The sequence below is a fragment of the Lissotriton helveticus genome, chromosome 2_1 (assembly GCF_964261635.1).
Source record: "Lissotriton helveticus chromosome 2_1, aLisHel1.1, whole genome shotgun sequence".
NCBI lineage: Eukaryota > Metazoa > Chordata > Amphibia > Caudata > Salamandridae > Lissotriton > Lissotriton helveticus.
In genome coordinates, this window is record NC_136059.1 from 1,226,716,531 (window position 1) to 1,226,737,844 (window position 21,314).

Sequence of the window (21,314 nt, forward strand, 5' to 3'; positions counted from 1 at the left end):
TGAGGAAGAGAGTGGAATTAGTGAATTAATAGAACACATTTTAAAAACTTAACCTTAGTCTAACTGATTGTGACATATGAAACAGTGGGAAATGTATATTTTTCATTTTTACTAAATCACTCAATACTAAATCACTCAATGTGGTTTTCCTTTTTCGTTTGTAATACATACGTTAATATTTGCTTCTATCTAGGATCAAGAGAAACTCTGGAACTGGAGTTGAAATGTACACCAATTGTAACAGAAACAGTAGAACTGTATGAAAAAATCATATCAATCCCCACCCTGCTGTGCTAACAGCAAATTTCGGCACCTCCTGCACCCCAGTCATCTGTTGGCTATATAATTTAAACCAATGTTTAGGCTGTGATGTACCTCCTGCAATCAAACAAATCGTAAAGCTAATCGTGAAGACATTATCAACTCCTCCCTTATGATCCAAAAAACTCACCCCTTCATTCCAGATTTTGTGATCAACCACTCTTCAACCAGCTGACCGTGCTAACCTACCTCCATACTACAATCTTACATTTAGCAGACTTACAAAATGAATACACTGCCAACTGGCTGGTTCAACAAACAAACCAATATCTAGCCCCTGAATAGCCCAAGACAGACGGCACAACCCTGTTGACCTAGCAAGCTGACCCAGAAAACACACCCAGCAATGATAATCTTATAAATAAAGCACACTTTTGTTGTGCAAACAAATCCATCAATCTGTCACTCTTGTAAACATACAGCAGTAAAAGCAGTAATTTAAAAAAATATCTTCTACCTCAGCAGGACTCAGTCAGCAAAATAGTCATCACACCAATTAGATAATAATGAGGACTGACTTGCTGACACAGGGCTCATTTTGTGGGCTACCCAAGTTAACAGATTGTCTTAGACAGAGAGGATACTTCAATGGAGTTAAGAATGGTTGTAATAACAGCAATATCATCGGCATAAGCCAATATTTTAGTAGAGTATGGACCCACATTTACTGGTTGGATTTGGGGAGAATTAAGAAGCTTTAAGATTAAGGGATTGATTACTAAGGCAAATAATATCGGGGAGCACGGGCAACCCTGCCTAGTACCTCTTTGTACCTCGACATACTCTGACTCAAAACCCTCAATTGATAATTTAGCCTTAGGATTAATATATAAGGCTTTCACGGCTTTAATAAAGCCAGGACCAAAGTTGTTAAACTTCATAATTTCCCATAAAAACCGCCAAGACACTCGGTCAAACGCTTTTTCAGCATCTAATAGGACCATTGACATCTCTCCCCCCGTGGCGCCCATGATGTCGAATAAGGCAATGACTCTACGAGTATGATCAGTTGTTCCCCTCCCTGAAATAAAGCCATGTTGCCACGGGGATACGAGATGTTTGATCACTCCCCTTAGACGATTTGCGAGTATCTTTATCTGTTATTACAACCAAACCAGCAGATGCAATAGCTGAAATAGAACAATTAACTCAAAATTTTGGACTTCATTCTGGTTATTCACTTAATAGAGATAAAACCATGGTAATATGTACAAATAATATCACATATGACAGTCCCTATAAAGTGAAAAACGCAATATATCTTGGGGTGAATATCTCTCCGGAAATAAAAGAAATTAATCAGCTCAACTACAATCCATTGATTAATTCAATAAAAACAGATTTAAAGAGGGTAGATAATCTACACCTCACAATAATAGGTAGGGCTAACTATATTAAAATGAGTATATTTCCTCGTATACTCTATCTATTCCGAGCTATCCCATTGATGGCCGACTACACCATTATAAAAATCCTGGATTCAACAATCTCTAAATTCATTTGGAATTACGGTAAGATAAGGAGAGCATTACCAGCTTTAACTCTACCCCCGAATAGAGGCGGTCTAGGAATCCCGAATTTGACATTCTATCTTTGGGCTACACTACTTCAACAAATGGGCTTGCTTTTTAAATTAAAACCTCTCAATTTACCTATCACAAACACCTACATCCCCTCTATTTTTGAACTGGGACTAGGAGACAAATGCCGAGGATTACTGTTGAAACAGCTTGAAGCATCTTATTATAAGAAAACAAAGTTTAAAGTAATCGAAGATGTATGGAAGGTGTGGAAACTTGCTTCTAAACAGTTAGGTATACCTAAAATAACAAGGTATATCTCTCTCTGGCATAGTGAGGTTATATCATCATCCCTAAAAGATGCTGTCTCTAGGAGATGGGAAAATTCAGGTATATACACACTTGGCCATTTGTTTGGACAGAACGTTGCTCCATCCTTTGAGAGACTTCAGCAGAGATTTGATATACCAACTACAGACTACTTAAAATACTTTCAAGTTTACACCAACATTCGTAACTCTAAAGCCATCATCAACCTAGATAGCTTTAACTTTTTTTCTGTTATAGGGAAACTAGATACCAAAATAGGTACTCTATATAACTTATTCTCTCAATCCTCTAAGGATGATCTAGAAAGTGTTGAGAGGTCCTGGGCACAAAAACTTGGAAATTCTGATATAGATATTAATAACAGTATAACTCTTTACACAACTTTATTTTTAGCATCTAACCTTAAAGCACAATACTTTAAAACCATTTACAACCTTTATTTTACTCCGGCTAAACTGTACACTTGGGGTATGCGAGTAGATGACAGATGCCCCAGATGTAGACAGGGACAAGCTAATCTGATTCATATGTTTTCCGAATGTCCGAAACTAAATAACTTACAGACAATGATCGAAGGATTCTGGAATCAAGTTTTTGGACGGAACCTCAGATCCTCCACCACTTTATATCTTTTGGGTCACGATGAATCTTTAGGTCATAGCGTAGAGGAACAGAGAATTGTATTTCTGGGTACTGCCGTTTTCCGCATTCTTCTAGCGGCATGTTGGAAAGATTCTAATGTTCCCACTTTTCAGATGTGGCTCGGCCGATTTCTTGCCATCTACAAGCAGGAGATGGCTATATATCGCACAAGGGGTAGGAAAACAAGAGCTAGGGGTACCCAGATCTGGGCCCCAATTTCGAACTGGTATCACAATGTAAGATCCTCCACCTGATATGATAAGGGCTGACAGGGAACTACATGTTAAGAAAATGGAAAAAAATGTATAATTTATAAATGACCCCTCTTTTCATTTTTCTCTGTCTCTTCTGTTACCTTCTTTCTTTTTATTTTATTTTCCGTTTTCCCTTTTTTTTCTTTTTTTTTTTTTCTTTCCATATTGTTTTCGTTAAAATTTTACGGATGTTGTATTGTATTATTAAGAATTTATTCTCTACCGTACAAAATACGTCTTTGTTTGACTACTACAGATCATGCTCAATAAAAAAAAAAGCAAAAAAAAAAAGGAGTTAAGAATGGGGCGATCATTTGACATGAAACAGCATATTCAATGCTGCAACTATCAATGCTGCAACTAAGTTGCCATTTCATTGCACAGATGTTTGTACAACCACTCCTATTCTGATCACAGGACTAAATTACACTAGAAACACTCTGTTAGAATCAGAGCCACAAACCATAGACAATGCCAAAATATCTAGAACTGCAGCAAACATGCCCATTTCAGCTGACCTGCTATACAATTCCAATGAATTTAGTAGGATTGTGTATTAGATCAACAAAACCTCCTAATGTAGGGACAAAGTCTTCTTATATCAACAGTAAATGTTGATTTAGCTAGCTCACAGTACCACATCTAAACTCCTAAACCTCCAGAGTTATAGATCCTGTTGGCAACCTCGAACATGACCACTCTTATTCCCAAGGAATTCATGAAAACATATCTAACACTTTCGTTTGTCACTTTTGCATGCACATGGTTTCACAAAGAGAAAAGACAATAATACATTTTCAAAAGCTTATTGAAAAGATCTAATACTTGTAAGTTAAACATGAACTGTGATAAGTAGATGAGACACATTGTTATAAGCATTAGAATGGTGGAAACAAACAATTCAACCACGTTAATTATTCCTAATGTTACTCCCTTCTATCACTAATACCCCTAAACTAGTGACAGCATGGTGGGAGTACCCTTCTGCCAGACCCTGTTGGAATGATCTAACCCTATACCTTGGTGTAATGTCTCAGGAAGCCGGCATCAGAGCATTAACAAATGCACTCAGTCTCAGTGTACAAGCCTGCACACATTTCTACTTGCACAGCTATCTTCCTTCTCAGGATGAATATCAGGGCCTGCGGAGCTACCTCTCATTCACAGCTGTCTGCAGCATTAATGGTAACTCTGGTGTTGACGTGCCAATCGCAGAATTCAAAATGGACGCTGTTTAAATAATAAAACACCTGCCTTATCCCATATATGTTGTGTGCCATTTTATCGTATTAGTGAAAACCACTATCTTAAAAAGATGCTAAATTAACAAGCGTTTGCAATGCAAAGTTTGATCTATTGGCTATGCTATTAATAATCCAGCGCAAATAGGTCAAACTTGCAGTAATGTGAGAGCTACTGCAATGGAAAGCAATTGCAGCACTCTCGCTTTAATGTCACTCATAGGAAAAATGAAACAATAGAAAGGTAATTTATAAGCAATCTGAAAACTTGGCCGCTATGCTGGGGAGTCGTTCGTAAAGCTGCTGTATCTGTAAAACAAATAAACAGCACTCAGGAAATCTCAGCTGTTCATGTTCCGAATAAGTGCTTCACGTTTCCAAGCCACAGCACCATTACCACCTGCAGCATTTGCATCTTGCACTGCCACTAGTGCTTGCACTAGAGGTCAGTGCTTGCACCGCCCATAATTACAACTGTTTTTATTAACATAATTGCCAGCCTCCACTCCTCAGCCACCCTTCTTTGACAAGCACAGCAGCACTTAACACTTATGTAGTAGTAAGTAGTAGTAAAATCTTTATTCGGCATTCATTTTCCATGCATTACCATAAAAGCCTTTATACAATATATTTGCATACAATTTAACAATACTAAAACATTTTCAGCTTATTTAGAATTAGTAACGATGATGATTTGTCAAGGCAATTTAGAGGTTGTTGTTCTGAAGATTCAGCCTTAATTTAAAAATACATTTTAAGAAAGTACTAACGACTTTAGAAACATGTTCTGAGGTTAAAAATTGTAGCCACAACATGACGTGACGGCATTTTCGGGGGCCTAAGGTTCTCAACAATGGGGATAGCCAAAGTCTTCGATGGGCGGAATAATATTTACAGAACAGGACAGTGTGCATCGTTGACTGTTCAGATAGTTCGTCACAAGGGCAGGGGATTAAATTCTCCTCCCAGCTATTTCTGTTTGGGAATGCTACGACCCTATGGAAAATATTCAGCCTGAATCTCGCTAGTAGGAATCGTTCAAACTGCGAGTCAACATAGGTTAGATATGGTTCCATTTCCATTGTTGTTGTGACCGCCAAGGAGTGCAGTACAGAAGGTTTCTTGATCTCCGCAGTGATGCATAGTTCTTCGAAGTGACTCAACGCCTTTGCCTTGAGGTCTTTCTTAGGAATTCCAATAATAGATTCCGGGTTATAGAAATACTCGGCCATTCCTAGATCAGTGAGGAGATTTTTAACATATCTTAACCAGTCTATTTTATCTGCACGCTCTAGGGTCATACAGTCTGCGACAATAGCTTTAGTGAGAGAGTTCTTTGTTGAGACCCATATTCTGCGCCAAAGAAGTACGGGTTCGATTTTGGCCAAGTCCTCGATGTGTGGTAGTCCCAATTCTGCATGAGAGGCAAAAGTCGATACTCTTTTAGGGACTGACAGTAGAAATCTTATAAAAGTGTTCTCTGCAACCTGGAGGGCTTTTGTGTGTTTGTGGCCCCATAAGCCCGCCCCATAGAGTGCGATTGAATGGCACTTGGCTCTGTAGATTTGGAGTAGCTCGACTGGGGCTTTTTTCCCTAATTTCTGGGCAAATTTCATGAGGGCGGCGATGGATCGCAAAAGTTGGTGCTTGCGAGCTTCTATGGCCGCTCTCCAGTAGAGCTTCTCATCTATCATTATTCCCAAATAGGGATATTGGGAAGTGGATTCTAATTTTTCATTATTTAAAAAGATTGTTTTTCCGTTTCTCGTGACCCGTCCAGCTACCATAACAAAGGTTTTCTTTATGTTTATGAGAAGATCTAAGTCGCTCATGAATTTTGCGTAGCTGTTCAAGGATTTTTGTAGCTCACGGGGGGTGCGTGCTATAATCACCGCATCATCTGCGTACAAGAGCGCGGGGACCAATCGCTCTTTTACGCGAGGTAAGTCTAGTCCCCCCCGTAGCATCTCTACCTCGAGGCCGTTGGTGTAGAGGGAGAAGAGGAAGGGGGCAAGGATGCAACCCTGCCTGACGCCGCGCTCTACAGGAAAGGAATCTGACAATTCACCCCGTACTCCAAAACGCACCCTCGCGGAGGCGTTGGAGTAAAGTTCTCTAAGGAAGGTCACAAGAACTTCGTTCATTCCCATGTTAATCAGAACTGACCAGAGTTTTGCATGACTGACGCAGTCAAAAGCGGCGGAGAGGTCGACATATACCATGTACAACCTCTCGCGCTTTGCTGAGACGTACTTTCCCGTCAGTAGGGCCAAGTTCAGGGCTTGTTCTGTTGTTCCGTGGCCTTCTCGGAAACCATACTGAATGTCCGAGAGGGTCCCGGTATCGTCTGCCCACTCCTGTAAACGCTGGAGAACCACTCTGCCCAGCACTTTCCCCAGTGAGTCCAGGAGGGAGATAGGACGATAGCAGGTCACCTCCTCTCTATTCCCCTTCTTAAAGATGGGTACTAGAATTGATTGGGTCCAGGATGTAAGTAATCCGTGGGCCATTGCTGCGTCGAACACCCTTTTTATTATCGGGGCATATGTAAGAAACCGGGTGGAACGGGTTCTAACTGCTCGCATTCAGATCACATGGACAGATGATTAACGGGGCGATTACTCGTTCCAGGAAAGACTAGAGGAGGAGGATGGGGAAAGGGGGAGAATTAACAAAGCCAAAGTGACACCAAATCCCAAACTTAGCCCAACTCACAGACAGAAAAAAACATCAATGACGTTGAACAGAGCTAACTAAATAATTCCAGAAAGATTGGTGGAGCAATAAATGAATACACAGTTTGACCAGGAGTAGCCCAGACAAAAATGCTGCGCTGCAGCACAAAAACAGTTTGCGCTATATATAACTGACAAATAAAAACAATAAAGGATCAACCATTCCAGAAAACAGGAGCAAGAAAACAGTGGGAGGAAAATCGAATTGCGAGCTCCCAGATGACTACAATACAGTAATTCACCCGGACTGACGCAAAAACACAAAATCATGACAGCAGCACAGTTCAAAGAATCACTCCAGAAAAAAAACACAGCAATGGAGAAACAAACAACTGCACACTTGGGACAGGCCAGAGGAAGATACGCATGACTGCCACTCAGTGTTTGTTAATCATTCAAAAACACAGAAACAGAGAGAGAGAGAAGGAGAACAAACTTTTCCAAGATTATGAAGAAACTAGAAAGCCAAAAAGTAAATTGCAATAAAACGACCACTTCCAATTGATTTCTCTACCTGGCATTTTGTCTTTAAAACATACAGAATGCTTGTAATGCATCAATTAAAGAGCTGTGTAATGCAGGTCTCCTCAGTGCCCTCCAGATTATAACCTATTTAACAATGCCTACTAAGTCACCATGACATTAATACCGCACAATTTCAGGCTTTCAGCAAGTTCAGTCACACCCAAAAGCTGAATATTGTGTTTAAATAGATCTAGAACATATTTCCGAAACTGAAAAGCATTTATTTAATAAATGGCTCAAGATTAGGAATGGCCTATCCATGGGCTCTGGCAGAATCTAATGGCAGATTTAACATGTGGCCTGTGTGAGCAGAAAATGGTTCTACCTGCCAGACCTGAGCTCAGATGCACATACATCTGCACAGAGGCTGGCTGTTAAACAGTCCAGAAAAAACCAGCCGCGACGGAAGCAGACGGCAAAAAAAGCAGCGACGGGCTGAAAGAATCAACAACAAAAAAGTTTACCCAAACAGGAGATAAAGAAGGTAAGCGTTAGTACACTGTACTTTACTGGTGCTCCTCAGCCTTGAAAGAAAGTGAGGTATCGGCTGCAGGAACGAGACAGGAGGCTGCAAAGAAGAGTGATGCTGGAAAGAACCCATGGTAAGCAGGAGGTAGAAATAGAGTGGTTTTACTGATTACAGCAGGTCTTGCAGAAAGCGCATGTTGGCTGACTGGCTCGACATTAAAAAGGAAAACTAAAATGAAGGCTAAATTTAATCTTTGTAATAGACCAAGCAAGAGGTTAAGAAGGCACTGCATTTAAGAAAGTTCAAAAACTGTTGTAACGAGCCAAGAGGGCTGAAGAAACACATAGCAGAACTAGGCAGCTGTTTCTCACAAAACGCTACGGTAGCACACCCCCACTTCTTGGTTAAAAACTTGAAAAAAAAGTTCTATAGAGGTCACGCATGAGAAGAGGTGGGGATATGTGAAAGACCAATGATCAAAAAGTCATTTGCACCTAGAACTCAAGGCTGTCTCCAGGTAGACACTATTCCTTCAGTAAATTTTTCAATGATTGAATGACTGAAAATCTTTCTCTCACTACCATTTCCACGTTACACCTCATTTCGACTAAACGTGTAGAACTTACATGCTGTAGATATTAACAAGACTATTAGTAATAGTAACTGAATTAGACTTTGGAATTGGACCACCTCATATGTACAGACACAAAATTACATTTAATTGAAATAGACGTACCTTCCATTTAGTCTAAAAAAGTCATCTTCGAATTCTCTTAGTTTTTTTCGAATTTTCTTCTTCTCCTCCCTTGCTTCGTGCAACTGCTCCATGAGTTCTGGCCTAAGGGTTAAATGCACAAACATGGATGAGGAGATTGTGGATGCCAAATGCAGATTGGGGTGTAATTAGTAAAATATCAGAAGTTCCTCTAGAGAAGGTTTGAAGGAACAGAAAAAAACCTGAAAATTAACAGATTTCTGTCACTTATTATTATCAAGTATGCACCGAAAAATGTTGGACCCTCGTAAAAAATATGTCTCATGAGCAACCTCCCTATTTCGATCTTCAGAAACTTACAAATACAGGAGATGTTATGCATGGAAGTGGATTATATCCAGCGTTTAGTCCCAATTACCACTTACCTAAACTTAAATAATGCACCTTCTAGAACAATGCACTCCTTTTTCAGGTAGGGCTGGTGTGTTCTGTGATGTGACGGTAAGGCACCGGATCACTGCGTGCAAAAAGGTTATGAAATCCAAAGATTCTGCAAAAGTTGCAAATCAGTAGTTTCTCTCGTTTCCAGCAAAGAGAAGAGAGAATTTCAAGGAAGTTGGTGAAGTGGCTCAGGTTAGCTGTGCAGGCTGAAATGACTAAACTATCAAGAACAATACAAGGATATACACCTATTCAAGAGTAGTGCTCAAGAGGAAGCAAATCCTTGAACTAGCTGCCTCTCCTAAAAGTACATACCTCCCATCTTTTAATTGTGTGGTTCATTCATGTTTTTTCTACTTCGTCCTCATGCCATGCACTTGGTCTTATTTCCATGGTGATAATTTCTTGGTTTGCTTTATTTCAATCATTTGGGTGCAAGTTTATAATCATAGCTGCCCCTTTGTCTTCTTTTCTTAATTCGTCTTATATATCTTAATCTACATGGAGGACTACTTACAGGATAGAGATGAAAGCAAAGCTTGATTAATGCAATGGCTCAAATTCTTCCCACTCCTCATAAGTGTATTGGTCCTGTAGCACTGAGTCCTGAAGAATAAGCCTTGGTACAAGGGTATAGAGGGCATATGGATCATGTGAGAAGGACTCAAATGTCAACCTTCTCTTCACTCCACCAGTGATTCTTCCTAATGGGAACCATTGAAAGAAGGGGACGATTGGGTACCCTTTAACATGGTCCAGTAGAGACGGAGAACCAGTGCTTTTATCTTTAACATGGATGGCTTATTTATACAAATTGAATCATTGTGCCTGCTGGAGATAACCAGCAGTTTAGTGCATAACATGAAGGCACTTCAGAGGACAAACCAAGAGTTAGTAAACATTATTTTTGGATGCAATCTGGTCTTAACCGCATGCGTGCGGCAGCTTTTTTCGCGCTGTGCGGCTTTTTTAAAAAAGCCGCGTTACATGACGAGCTGAGCTCGTCATGAGCATGCGAGCGGCGCAACTCATGACGAGCTGAGCTCGTCATGAGCGTGGACGGGGTTAAAGAATAATTACGTACATTGATGCAGAATGAAGGTTAGAAAGACCCAAGTCCTGGCTGGTCTTGGAAGCTGTCTTGTCGTCAGCTGGTGAGATGAAGCCATCTGGATCATCTTCAAGTTGCTCCAAAAAACTTCTCATGCTGAAACTTGCTTTCATGGTGACTGTGAAATCCTCTTTCACATTGTTTTCATCATCTGATCCATCTTCCTCTTCCTGTAAAAATTATTATAATCATCAAGGAAAGTAAAAGAAAAGCAACTGAGTTTCATCATAGATGTCGAATTTAAGAAAGAACAATGTGCATACAGATCCAGAAAACAGAGACACACACCCATGCAGAGCTAGATGATTAAGCAGCAGAGCAAGCACATAAAATCCCAGACAAACCTATACCGAATGAGTATTTCAGAAAGCAAATATAGCTTTTTTAGTACAACAGCAGTAACCTTAATCAGGAGTTCCATCCATAGGGTTAAACGAGTAATACATCAACAATAGTTGACATAATTTGTAGTGTTGATCTGTGGAACTGTGCATGGTTTGCTGAGACTCTACTCCTGATATCCAAATCTGTTTATCACATCCATTTCAAATGGAGGCTTACTACCATGATTTATTGGTCGAAGGCATGGTTTCTCATAGGCCCAGTAGGAACTTCACTTGTGAATGGGCTAAGTGATCCAAAAGGAAGAGTGTACAGGTGTGGAGAACAGTTAAAAAGATATCAAAGGTTTGCTTTTTTTAAGATTAGGAAAATATCAAGTAAGTTTTGCTCAGTGATTGAAAGTATTTGGAAACATTGCTCGCTAATGAATGGCACTTACCGCACTGTAGTCCAGGGGAGGAGCCACCTATCTCGTGATACTTCGAAGACTCTTCCAGGACAACAATGTGCAACCATCCGGACCCAATACTAGGCGGCGATCTTTTCCGGACCCAACACTAGGCGGCGATCTATGCTAAAGATATGAATTTAGCAGCCCACATGCCTCGAACTGCTCTTTATGGTGGATATTTTAATCGCAAAGTCCTAATACTGTGAATCTCCCCAAGTGTCAAACTTTAAGTTCTTGCTCCTGTGTGCTGGAAGGTGCTGCCGTCAGCATCCATCAAAACTCCCTCTGCATTGAGGCATGACAACATGAAGCAGATTATAAGTGCCAGTCCTATGTGTTGACATTATTTTCTCCATCTTTTTGGCACCCTAAGATGCGGAGATGTGCTTATAGATGGAAACAAGCTTGCAGTATTCAAACCTACCCAAGAACGTTATTAATTTCCAATAGTCCCCCCATAGAATAGGGTGGTGGGTAGTTGGTGAGGAATCAGTTGTTTGATATCAGACAGAAGGTTTCCCAAGGTAACTTATTCCTCTGATGGATACTTTTAACTGCAGAATCCTCACCATGAGAATTAATAACAAAGCAATGGCCCCTCCAAGGAGGCAGGTCTGAAGAGTGGATGTTTCACCAGGTAAGACAGAGGGCAATATGACCCTCCATGTGGATTTGAGATCGATAAAGTAGTGCTTGGTGAAAGCATAAACAGATGCCCTGGCGCATGTCTGCAGATGTTCAAAACCAGAACGCACACAGTGAAAGCCATACTTTCTGGTGGAACGAGACTAAAGGATCTTTTTAGGCAAGGGCATAACCCAGTTTGATGCAAAAATCAATTCACCTGTCCTTTCTTCGCACCTTTTCTTCACTAGGGCGAATCCAACAATAAGGTGATCATCCAACCTGTACTTACTTAGTCATATCTATGTAATCCAAGTGGAGTAGTACCCCCGAGCACCCTCCTTAGAAAAATGTGGTAGAGAGAAGAACATAGGAAGCGCAATGGAGAGCACGTGGGGAGCATAACGGACTTCCTATCATGAAAGGATGACATCACTTTCAGAACAAAGGACGCACAAGTTCGAAGCACCAGCATGTCAAGAAAAAAGATTATGTATGGGGAATGGACAAACAATGTTGGTAGGTCGCTGATGCTTTGACATTATTACAATCAGGAGGAAAGCTTTCGAAGTCAACAGCCAGAGAGCCACTGTGAAGAGGCTAGAAAGAAGCACACATGAGGAACGCAAAGACCAAATTAAGATCCCACAGAAACATTTTAAAAGGTAACTGGGGTAAATATATGTGTAAGCCCTTCAAAAAAAATGCATTGCACTGGTAACTTGAACAAGGTAAACCCGATAACTAACCCGTAATTGTGCCCACAGCAAAACCTTGCCAGGTCAAGGACAATTAGAAAAGCTGTTTAACACCGTTTTGCCTGCGGAAGGCTGCACCAGACAAACTTAGCGGCAACAGCCTAAATAAACAGACGTGGGAGGGAGGAATAAGCACTTGGTAGAACTAGCACTTTGTAGAAATAGCACTTTGTAGGAATAGCACTTAGAACATAGAATAATTGTAGCACCAAATAGCAAATGTAGAACACAACCAGTACCCACTGGTAGAAGGTAAGTACCTCATACGCAATCCTAACCACCTTAGGCATATATCACGCAGGGAACCATGAACTCACTAGCATAACCTATACTATATTAAACAACCTCCTAAGCATAAACATATGTCTAGAGGTATCAGAACACAGGGTGCGCAAAACATACTACACACAATACATTTCCTAACACCTAAAGCATTAGCACATAAATCACATTAGGGTCCAGGTTGCGCCATTACGCCAAAACCTAAACGTAGCAGCTGCCCACTACTTGCTGGGCAGCTGGGGACAAGAACAGGGCCTAAACGCTGCAGCTGGCACTAAGTGCTGCACAGCTGTGGAAGGCCCAAGTTGGGGCGAAGGAGTGCGACTCACTCCTGAGTCCAGAGACAGGTCCCTAGGAAGCAAAAACCTAAACGGTGCAGCTGCCCACTACTTTCTGGGCAGCTGTAGATCAAAACTGCGACATGGGCCCTCACTGGCCCTTAGGAGCACAACTGCCACACGTGGGAGCCTTCTAGGCCCTAGAACAAACATAGGTGCATTTTGGAGCCCTCTAGGCTCGGAAAACAACTGTGCCCCAGGAGCCATCTAGGCTCTGAAAATAATGGGGACTTCGCTGGAGCCCTCAGGCTCTAGTCAATAAACCTGTGCCCCCTGTGAGCCCTCTGGCTCTCAAACCTACGGGGCTCTGTAGGGGATACTTGCCCCCAGGAGCCCACGGGCTCTTTAAAGCGAAACATGCCCCAAAGCCCCCCCCCCAGGGACTTTTAAACAAATATGGGCCATTGTTGGAGCCCCGCCTGGGCTCGGTAAAACAGTGGGGCGGCCCACTGCCATCAGGGGCCGCCCTAGCTCTGTGCTCCCCGTGGGAGCGGAAACAGGTGTGTCCTCAAGGGAGGCACCGGCGTGGTGCCTCCCTACTGCCCTCCCCCCTGCCGCCTTCACTTACCGGCTCAGCACAGGGGAGGCTCTCTTCCTCAGGCGGCGGTAGCGCTTTGCGGGGCTCTCTCTCCACACAAGAGCCCTGCCTTCAGAATGCGCCCGCTTCGTCCGGTCTTCACCCGGTCTCACATCTCAGGACCGGGACTTAGTGTGTGGAGCCTTCGTGGCTCCGGGGCAACTCCCTCCTCTTGGGGCTCCCCCAATCAGGGTGCGGCGGGCGGGACTTCCTGGAAGCAAGCGGAAGTCCCGCCCGGCCACCTGACTTCCCGTTTTCGGCCCGGTCGCAGTGGTGACTTAACGGGGGCCAAATAAGGGGTGGGCTCCCTCGGTTTTACAAATAACTATCAGGAGGCGGCCATCAGCGGGGTGGGCACCCGAAATTGGACCCTGACATAAAAACGGGGTGGGCACCCGTATTTAACCCCACACCACCACGGGCATAATGCAGGGTAGGCATCTGCTATAAACACGAGCAGGACAGAGAGCAGCTCCACGCTGCAAAGCTCAAATAAAGCTCTCCCAGAGGGGGACAAAGTGCAGGGAGAGCTAGGGGCATGGAAAATGAAAGCCAGCACAGCCTAGGTGCTGGGGCAGCCCCCAGAGTCTCTTCAAGGTCCTAGAAATACTCCAGCAAGGCAGAAGGGTCCAAAAGAAGTCCTCCAGTATCCAGGGCATCCAGGGGCTGGGCAGGGCCCAGGGAGGCAAGCCTTCCCCTGGGCCCCAGCAGCAGCACGCCCCTGGTAGATTCAAGTCAGGAAACAAGAACATTTAACATGAGGTCACAGCCTCTTTTTATACACAGAATCCCTTTGTCTCTAAAGGTACAGGCAAGGGGTGAACCAGATGCAACTGGTTCCTGAGCACTTTGTTTTGCTCAGTCCCTCTCCCTATTCACAGGACAGGTCAGGGACATCAGTCGCACCACAGGGGGCGGAGCCAGCATTGTGTAGGGAAAGCCCAGCCCATTCTGGTCCCAGGTGAACCCCTCCCTGCCATCAACATGCAGATCTCAACATTCACCACCAGGGCAGACCCATCCTGACTCCTGGAGCCAGGCACACCAGCCAGCTCCAGCCAATCACAAGCCAGACAGTCATTTCACCTTTATTACACAGACAAGCCAACTTCTAGAAGTGGCACTTCCACACTAGGCACATTAACGCCGCACACATCATCGCGCAGCATTTAATCACACGAGTCTGCACATACCAAACTCGACCCTGCACTCCCCACACATCAGGAACTAACATGGACACATACATTCCCCATGCATTCCTATGGGAGGGCAGACTCAGTAGTAAAGTGCGCAGAAGCCAAAATCAACCAACACTAAGTCACATAGCAATGCAAAAAGTTTAGGGGTGAACCTGCGGAAGGGCCAAGTACAACACTGCTCATTATAAGCAAAATCACATGTGCAGAGCTAGTGTGCCCTGACGTTGAGGGACGTTGTCAGAAGATAAGACCATCAGGGAGGTCCTCTGAAGCTTCTGGCATTTCAACAGTATCAAGGCCACCAGACAGAGGGCTGGTGAGCCTCACTGCTAGTGGCAGAATGGAATCACTGTTGTGTTGTCCAATAGAAACTGCAGAGACTTACCCTTCATGAAAGGCAGAAATGTCTTGAGGACCAGTCAAACAGGTTACAGTTCAAAATGATTTATGTGATGCACTGAGGCCTCTGATGTCCACCTCGTCCAGGTGATCTCTCTACCAGAAAGAAGATGTACCTGTTACCACTGTTATCTCCAGCGGAGGTGTGGCAACTGTCTCATGCGTGTCAGGTTGATGTTAGTTATTCACCACTGAAGAGCTCTGCAGCTTCATCGTAGATGCGAATAATGTTGGACAGGCAACCCCAGTGCTGGTCCCACTGCAGACATAGGTTACATTGAAGGGTCCCACATGTGACAATGAGCGTGAGGCACCACAAAAATGTAGAAGGCAAAAAGACCAAGCAGCATCAGAACTATTAAGGATGGGACAGCAGCTCTCACTTAAAACATTGGGATCATAGCCTGAACATCCTGGATTCGCTGCTGTGGCGGGTAAGAGGCAATGCTTCCTTAAAGGCCCCAAAATTCTCATGGATGAAAGAAGATGATCTGAACACCTTGGACAAACCCAGCTAAACAATCTTCTCGAAGTGGTCAGACACTAGCGGAGTTTATCAAGTCTTCAACAGCCAGTCATCTAAATACAGGAACACATGTATCCTGACCTACGAAGAGTTCCCTCACCCACAGACATGACCTTTGTAGAGACTAGAGGGGATGATGTTTGGCCAAAAGACAGGAAAGTGAATTGGAAGTGGTCTGATCCCACTACAAAGCCGAGATACTTCCTGTGGGACTGCAGGATTGAAGCACACCAATCAGTCCTCAGTGTCCAAGACCTGAAGAACTTGTATGAGTCATAATTTTGAACTTTAGGAACGAGTTTAGCAAGCTGAGGTCTAAAGTCTGCCTCCTGCCTCTGTCTTTTATGTGGACCAGGAAGCATTGAGCCCAGTAGCCCATTCCTCCCTCTGTCTCAGGCACAATCCTGAGATTCTGAACTAACTTAAATATCTTCTACAGCATGACCTCTTTAAAAGCTGTAGCTTGCTGGGAAATAGATCAACTGGAATACTTCTCTGGTGAAAATAGAGGCATGATATGCCACAGCTTGAGAAAAAACTGGAGGAATGTGTGGGAGGCATATACAAAAAAGAAAGAATATACCAAGTTGGACCATCTGAAGGACCCACCGATACCATGTAATCACTGCCAGTAAAAAATGCGCTCCAGGATCAAGCCCCCCAACTGGCCCCACCAACTGGATGGCATAGCTAAAGGGCAAGGAGGTGCTGCTGACCGCTGCTCTCTGGTACCTCCCCCCAGCCTTTAGAGCTACAAAAAGCTGCTCAGGCTGTAAGGGGTATCTCTGAAAGGCAAAGTCCTTCAAATATGCCCTGAATTTCTCATACTGCTGATGGAATTGGTGAGCAGGAGAAAGTAATTCTAAGGAACGAGCTGTAGCTTTGCCCTCTTAACTGCATGAGAGCATAATCTTCTTTCTCTCCACAAGGAAGCTGGTCATATATCCATAAGGATAGCTTGGACTTCCATGGAAAACCGAGAGGTGGGCATCCACGTATGGCATCTGATGAGGACAGTGCCCTTGGGTCGAGCAACAGAGTAGGTGGTGTCCAGAACAGATCACAATATGCATTTGGGCACATCATTTACCATTTGGACAAAAGCATTAAGAAAATCCCAGTGCACCATATGTAAAACTTCAGGCATCCTATCCCACAGGACATGGGTATAAGACTCAGGATGCAAACATCATTTAAGAAGCGTAGCACTAAGCTAGCTGATGAGAAAACCTTTTTGCCCATCACCTCAATCCATTTCCCTCCCCCTGTCCAGAAAGGTCGAAGGAAAGTAGCTTCCCTTGAACTTTGTTTGTGGAGCCTTGTACCACTAGGCTCTCTGGGGCAGGATGTTGCACCAGGAATTTCAGGTCACCTGGTGCTGGCTTATGCTGCCTTACACTAGGGTCTACTTATGTAAAGGGTTGAAAAAGGTTTTGAAAAGGCTGCCATAAGCGAATCAGTCAGAGCCTCTTTCACTGGTTCTGAAGAGGAAGGTACATGCTGCAAAATCATGGTAAGGAGACTTGCCTTGGTCTACTCAGTGGGGAAACTGTAATTCTATGAATTCTTTAGCTCTACAAACTACCATTGCAAAAGACGCAATCTCTTCTGCTGGAGGATTTAATGCAGATTCTGGTGAGGCAGAGTCTGCATTACACAAGACACTAACATTTTGGAGGTCAAAATATACGCCGGCATAAGTAACATGGGGATGGAGCAAGTGACTTACCTTCCTGGCATCCTCCTCATTATAAGGGACATGTTCAAGGTTCTGCAGAGCATCAGGGTCTGAACTAAAGAGAGCCTCTTTCCTCCGAAAAATAGCGTCATTGAGGTAAAAGAACAGGGGGAAGAATCCTACTCAGCTTGAGGTTGACCTTTTTTGTGGTGCGAGCCAGTGCAGAAGCTGCCTCCGAAAATAGAGTTAGGCTGGCATCTGGCACCAGAACAAAAAGTAAAGCCTGCCGTAAAGAAGTTGAGACTAGCACCAAAACAGATGGGTTGAGGTTGTCAAGGGCCAATTGGCACAGAGACAGGGTCTGCTGGTGGAAGCCTGCCGGAAGCCTAACAGACCCAGAGGGGCACGAGGGCTCTAGGCAAGATGGCCGCCGTGACGCCGTAGTGGAAGTCGCATCCAAACACTCTCCTGACTGACCACGAAGAAATATGGTGTTTTATGTGCTCGCAGGCTATATACGCTAAGCTGAGACAAACCAAGACAAGCTAATGGAGCTAAAATAAGCTTATGCTGAGAAGTTTTGTCCTGCTGGTGGAAGAGCAAGGCGAACTTTGGAACGAGATCAGAGGCAGTCTACATTTTGGGAAGTGCAACTCGACGACATAAGGCAATGCTGAGGGAGCCTACCGGTTTGCTGTTTATGGTATTTGAATTTCCTCAAGAGAGAAAGGGGGCCTTGTATAAATATCTGCAAACCCACTGCTCATCTCTGACTGCTCGTTTGTCTCTCTCCGGGAACCACCGCTGGAAAACTACTTTAAAGTTTATGGCGTCAAAACCTGCACCTTGCTCAAGAAAAAATCGTGAGCGAGAGCGAGAGCGAGCTGACTGGGTCCGTGATTGTGAGGCAGAGGACGATATGGATAATCTCGGTGCCCCAGCTTTGAATCTGCGAGGGAAGGCGCGATCTAATGCGCAACAAAGACGAGATGCGGCAAAGGAAAATAAACTGAGAAAAATGCGGGAGAAACAAGAAGGAGCGAAAAAGAAGAAGTCGACAGTCTCACCACCAGCTACTGCAAGGAGAAGAGAGGAGGTGAAACGCGCCGCTGGGGAGATGGCTGGAAAGGAAGCTGTGAAGGAGAGCGCACTCCGGCAAACGACTATTGTTGAGACGTTTCTATCTGCAACACCAGCGCCGCCTGTCCAAACAACCTCGCAGATGGACCTGCCACGAGGAGCTGAAGTCCCTACACTGGCGTGTCTGTGTGGTCTGGCGCAGCTTACCTTGGAGAGGGAATCGACGGCGCAGGAAGGCGCGGATGGGGGCGATAACTGCATTGAGGATGCTCAGCCTCGGAATGGAATTACAGAGGTAGTAGAAATCGAAGACCTTTCTACAGCTGAAGCAGAGGGCGGTCTTAGGCCCTTAAAGGAGAAGGCTCTAATTCACATAGCTCCAGGTGTGTTTGGAGTTAAAGATACAGGTACATGTCAAAACTTGGCAGAGGGTGTTATTTTTGAAAAAGGAAGTTTTGAGGGCGCCAACTACCCATTGCTAACAGAGTTAACGACCAACAAGGAGTTAAGTAAAAATAAAAGTAAATTATCTGATGTACACCCTGCCTCCCCCAGTGATGAGGTCTTTTTCACTGGCAATGATGAGGCAGATGATGAAGAAAGCGTAAATGAAAGCGTGGGATCAGTGATAGATACCGAATCAGAAATTGAAACAGAAAGTTCAGGCGATGAAACACTGAACACTGACACGGAAAGTATAGAGACTGAATCAGGGGCTGATTCTGAAACCACCTCTAATTCTATCAGTAGCGAGACAGAATTTATCAATAAAGAGTCTAAGAAATTAACTCAAGAAAAGGCACTAAAAGAGATTTCCCTGAGACCAAAAACAAACATTGCGAGTAGTATTAATACTAGGGGCAACATTAAAAATAAGAGTAAAACAAAAAAAAAAAAGAAGTCAAGTAAACGAAGCGACAGGTCTAGACAACAGAGACCAACGAAAGAGCACGAAGGAAATATGAAGACAGTGGTAAAGAAATTAAATTGGGACAAGGAGGCAGAGAACTCTGTAATGCTTGCGGATGAGTCTGTAAATGGGGGAACAGGGATTACGGACTCTATATCTCGGGGAGCAGAAGGTGGTACATCCAACTTTGAAGTTCTACTCACAACTCTAAAACAAATGCAGAGTGAGGCTCGGGTTGAGAGCCAAAAGGCAAAGCGAAGGGCTAAGCACGCAAATAGGAGAATGCAATCTTCTTTACGTAAGGTCAGCAAACTGTATGAGGAGATGGCTGAGAGAGTCTCTGAAGTAGAGAATAGGACAGGGAAATTGGAAGACGATATGGTCAAAGTGCAGAATGACAGGAAGGAACAAGATAAGACAACATCTGATATGTTATGGAAACTAGAGGAATTTGAGAATAGACAAAGACGCAATAATGTACGCTTGATTGGAATACAGGAGGGGAAAGAGGGGAGTGATGTTCGGAAGTATGTCATCGATTTATTAAAGGGTGCCCTCCCAGAGTTATCTACTTGGGATCTGGAACTTGAAATACAAAGGGCGCATCGCTTCCCTATCACTCAAAAAGCAGTGCAGGATAAACCTCGTGCAATACTTATCTATGTCGGGAATTTTCTTTTGCGAGAGGAAATAATCAACAAAGCAAAGCCTCAAGCCAAATGTAAATATAATGATGTGGTTTTTTTGCACGTCCTGATTTCTGCCACACCACCGTGGAAAGAAGATGGAGAATGAGGCAGCTCATTACTCCATTTCAAAATATAGGATGTGAGGCTTATCTTCTATTCCCAGCTCGATTGAAGATTGGGTCAAACGGGAACTTTAAAATTTTCTACTCCGAGATACTTGCACAAGAATATCTCAACTCTCTGCAAGATCAACGGAAAACAAGACACAGAGAGAACACTGAGAATAGTGATCATACAGTTGCCCTTAGAGATATCTTCCTAAAGAAACGAAGATAAATAGAATTTGGAAGAGGAGGGGAAAAAGGGATGTATGTGGTGATATCTGGGGGTGAAAAGTCACTTGTCAGGATTTGTTTTATTTTTCTGTTGCTCTAACAGGTAAAAGATAGGTTAAAGATTGGTATTAGTGTAATAAGAGTGGTGGTGGCAGCCGACCACAAATAGGGGTGGAATTTGGTGGTTATGTATTGAGCACAAGGAGATAAAGTGGAAAGTCAGGGGAGTTGATGGGCTCGACATCCAGGAGGCAAAGTCGGCCAGATATAGGTCCGTCGGACCTATTTGCCTGTAGGGGGGGTGGGAGAATGAGGGAGGGCAGTCTGGGGTGGGGACGGGGACGGGGATGGGGAGGGAAATGGACAGGGCACATAAGTATAAGATGCTTGACAGGATTTGATAAAAGTAACGTATATCAATTGTATGTTGTGCATAGTGATGTTGAAGACTTAGCACTGCATAATGTTTATAGAATGTTAAAGAGAAGCAAGCGGATATGGGGTGAAGGGAAGAAAAAAGAAATGAAAAAATGTCTACCAGATTAGCGACATGGAATGTATGCGGCCTAAATGATGCATTGAAAAGGCAGAAGATAGGAATGCGGCTACGGCAAATGAATGTAGATTTAGTGTTCCTGCAGGAGACACATATAATGAGCACTCAGGAGAGTCTTCTTAATCAGTTGGGGTTTCAATTAATAGTCACTTCTAAGCAGGGAGTTAAGCAGAGAGGCGTAGCCATTCTTTCAAGAAATAAAAGCATAGTAATAAGGAGAAAGCTTAGAGATAACTGGGGGAGATGGGCTATGGCCGAGGTTCTAT

The 21,314-nt window shown here is 43.6% G+C and overlaps 1 protein-coding gene and 1 long non-coding RNA gene across 6 annotated transcripts in view; one reads left to right on the top strand and one right to left on the bottom strand.

Moving 5' to 3' along the window:
• The window catches only part of FAM13A (family with sequence similarity 13 member A), a 906,414-nt gene that overhangs the window by 9,780 nt on the left and 875,320 nt on the right, over window positions 1–21,314 (bottom strand). For all 5 annotated transcript variants that reach the window (XM_078676111.1, XM_078676110.1, XM_078676109.1 and 2 more), the window contains 2 exons: window positions 10,278–10,474; window positions 8,774–8,875 (listed from right to left, as the gene is read on the bottom strand). In XM_078676111.1, the coding sequence (XP_078532237.1) occupies window positions 8,774–8,875; window positions 10,278–10,474 (299 nt within the window). The remainder of the gene's footprint in view (window positions 1–8,773; window positions 8,876–10,277; window positions 10,475–21,314) is intronic.
• On the top strand, window positions 85–10,588 carry LOC144818574 (uncharacterized). The gene is made up of 3 exons (XR_013607137.1): window positions 85–914; window positions 3,360–4,864; window positions 6,861–10,588. It is a non-coding gene; the product is annotated as an uncharacterized LOC144818574 (long non-coding RNA).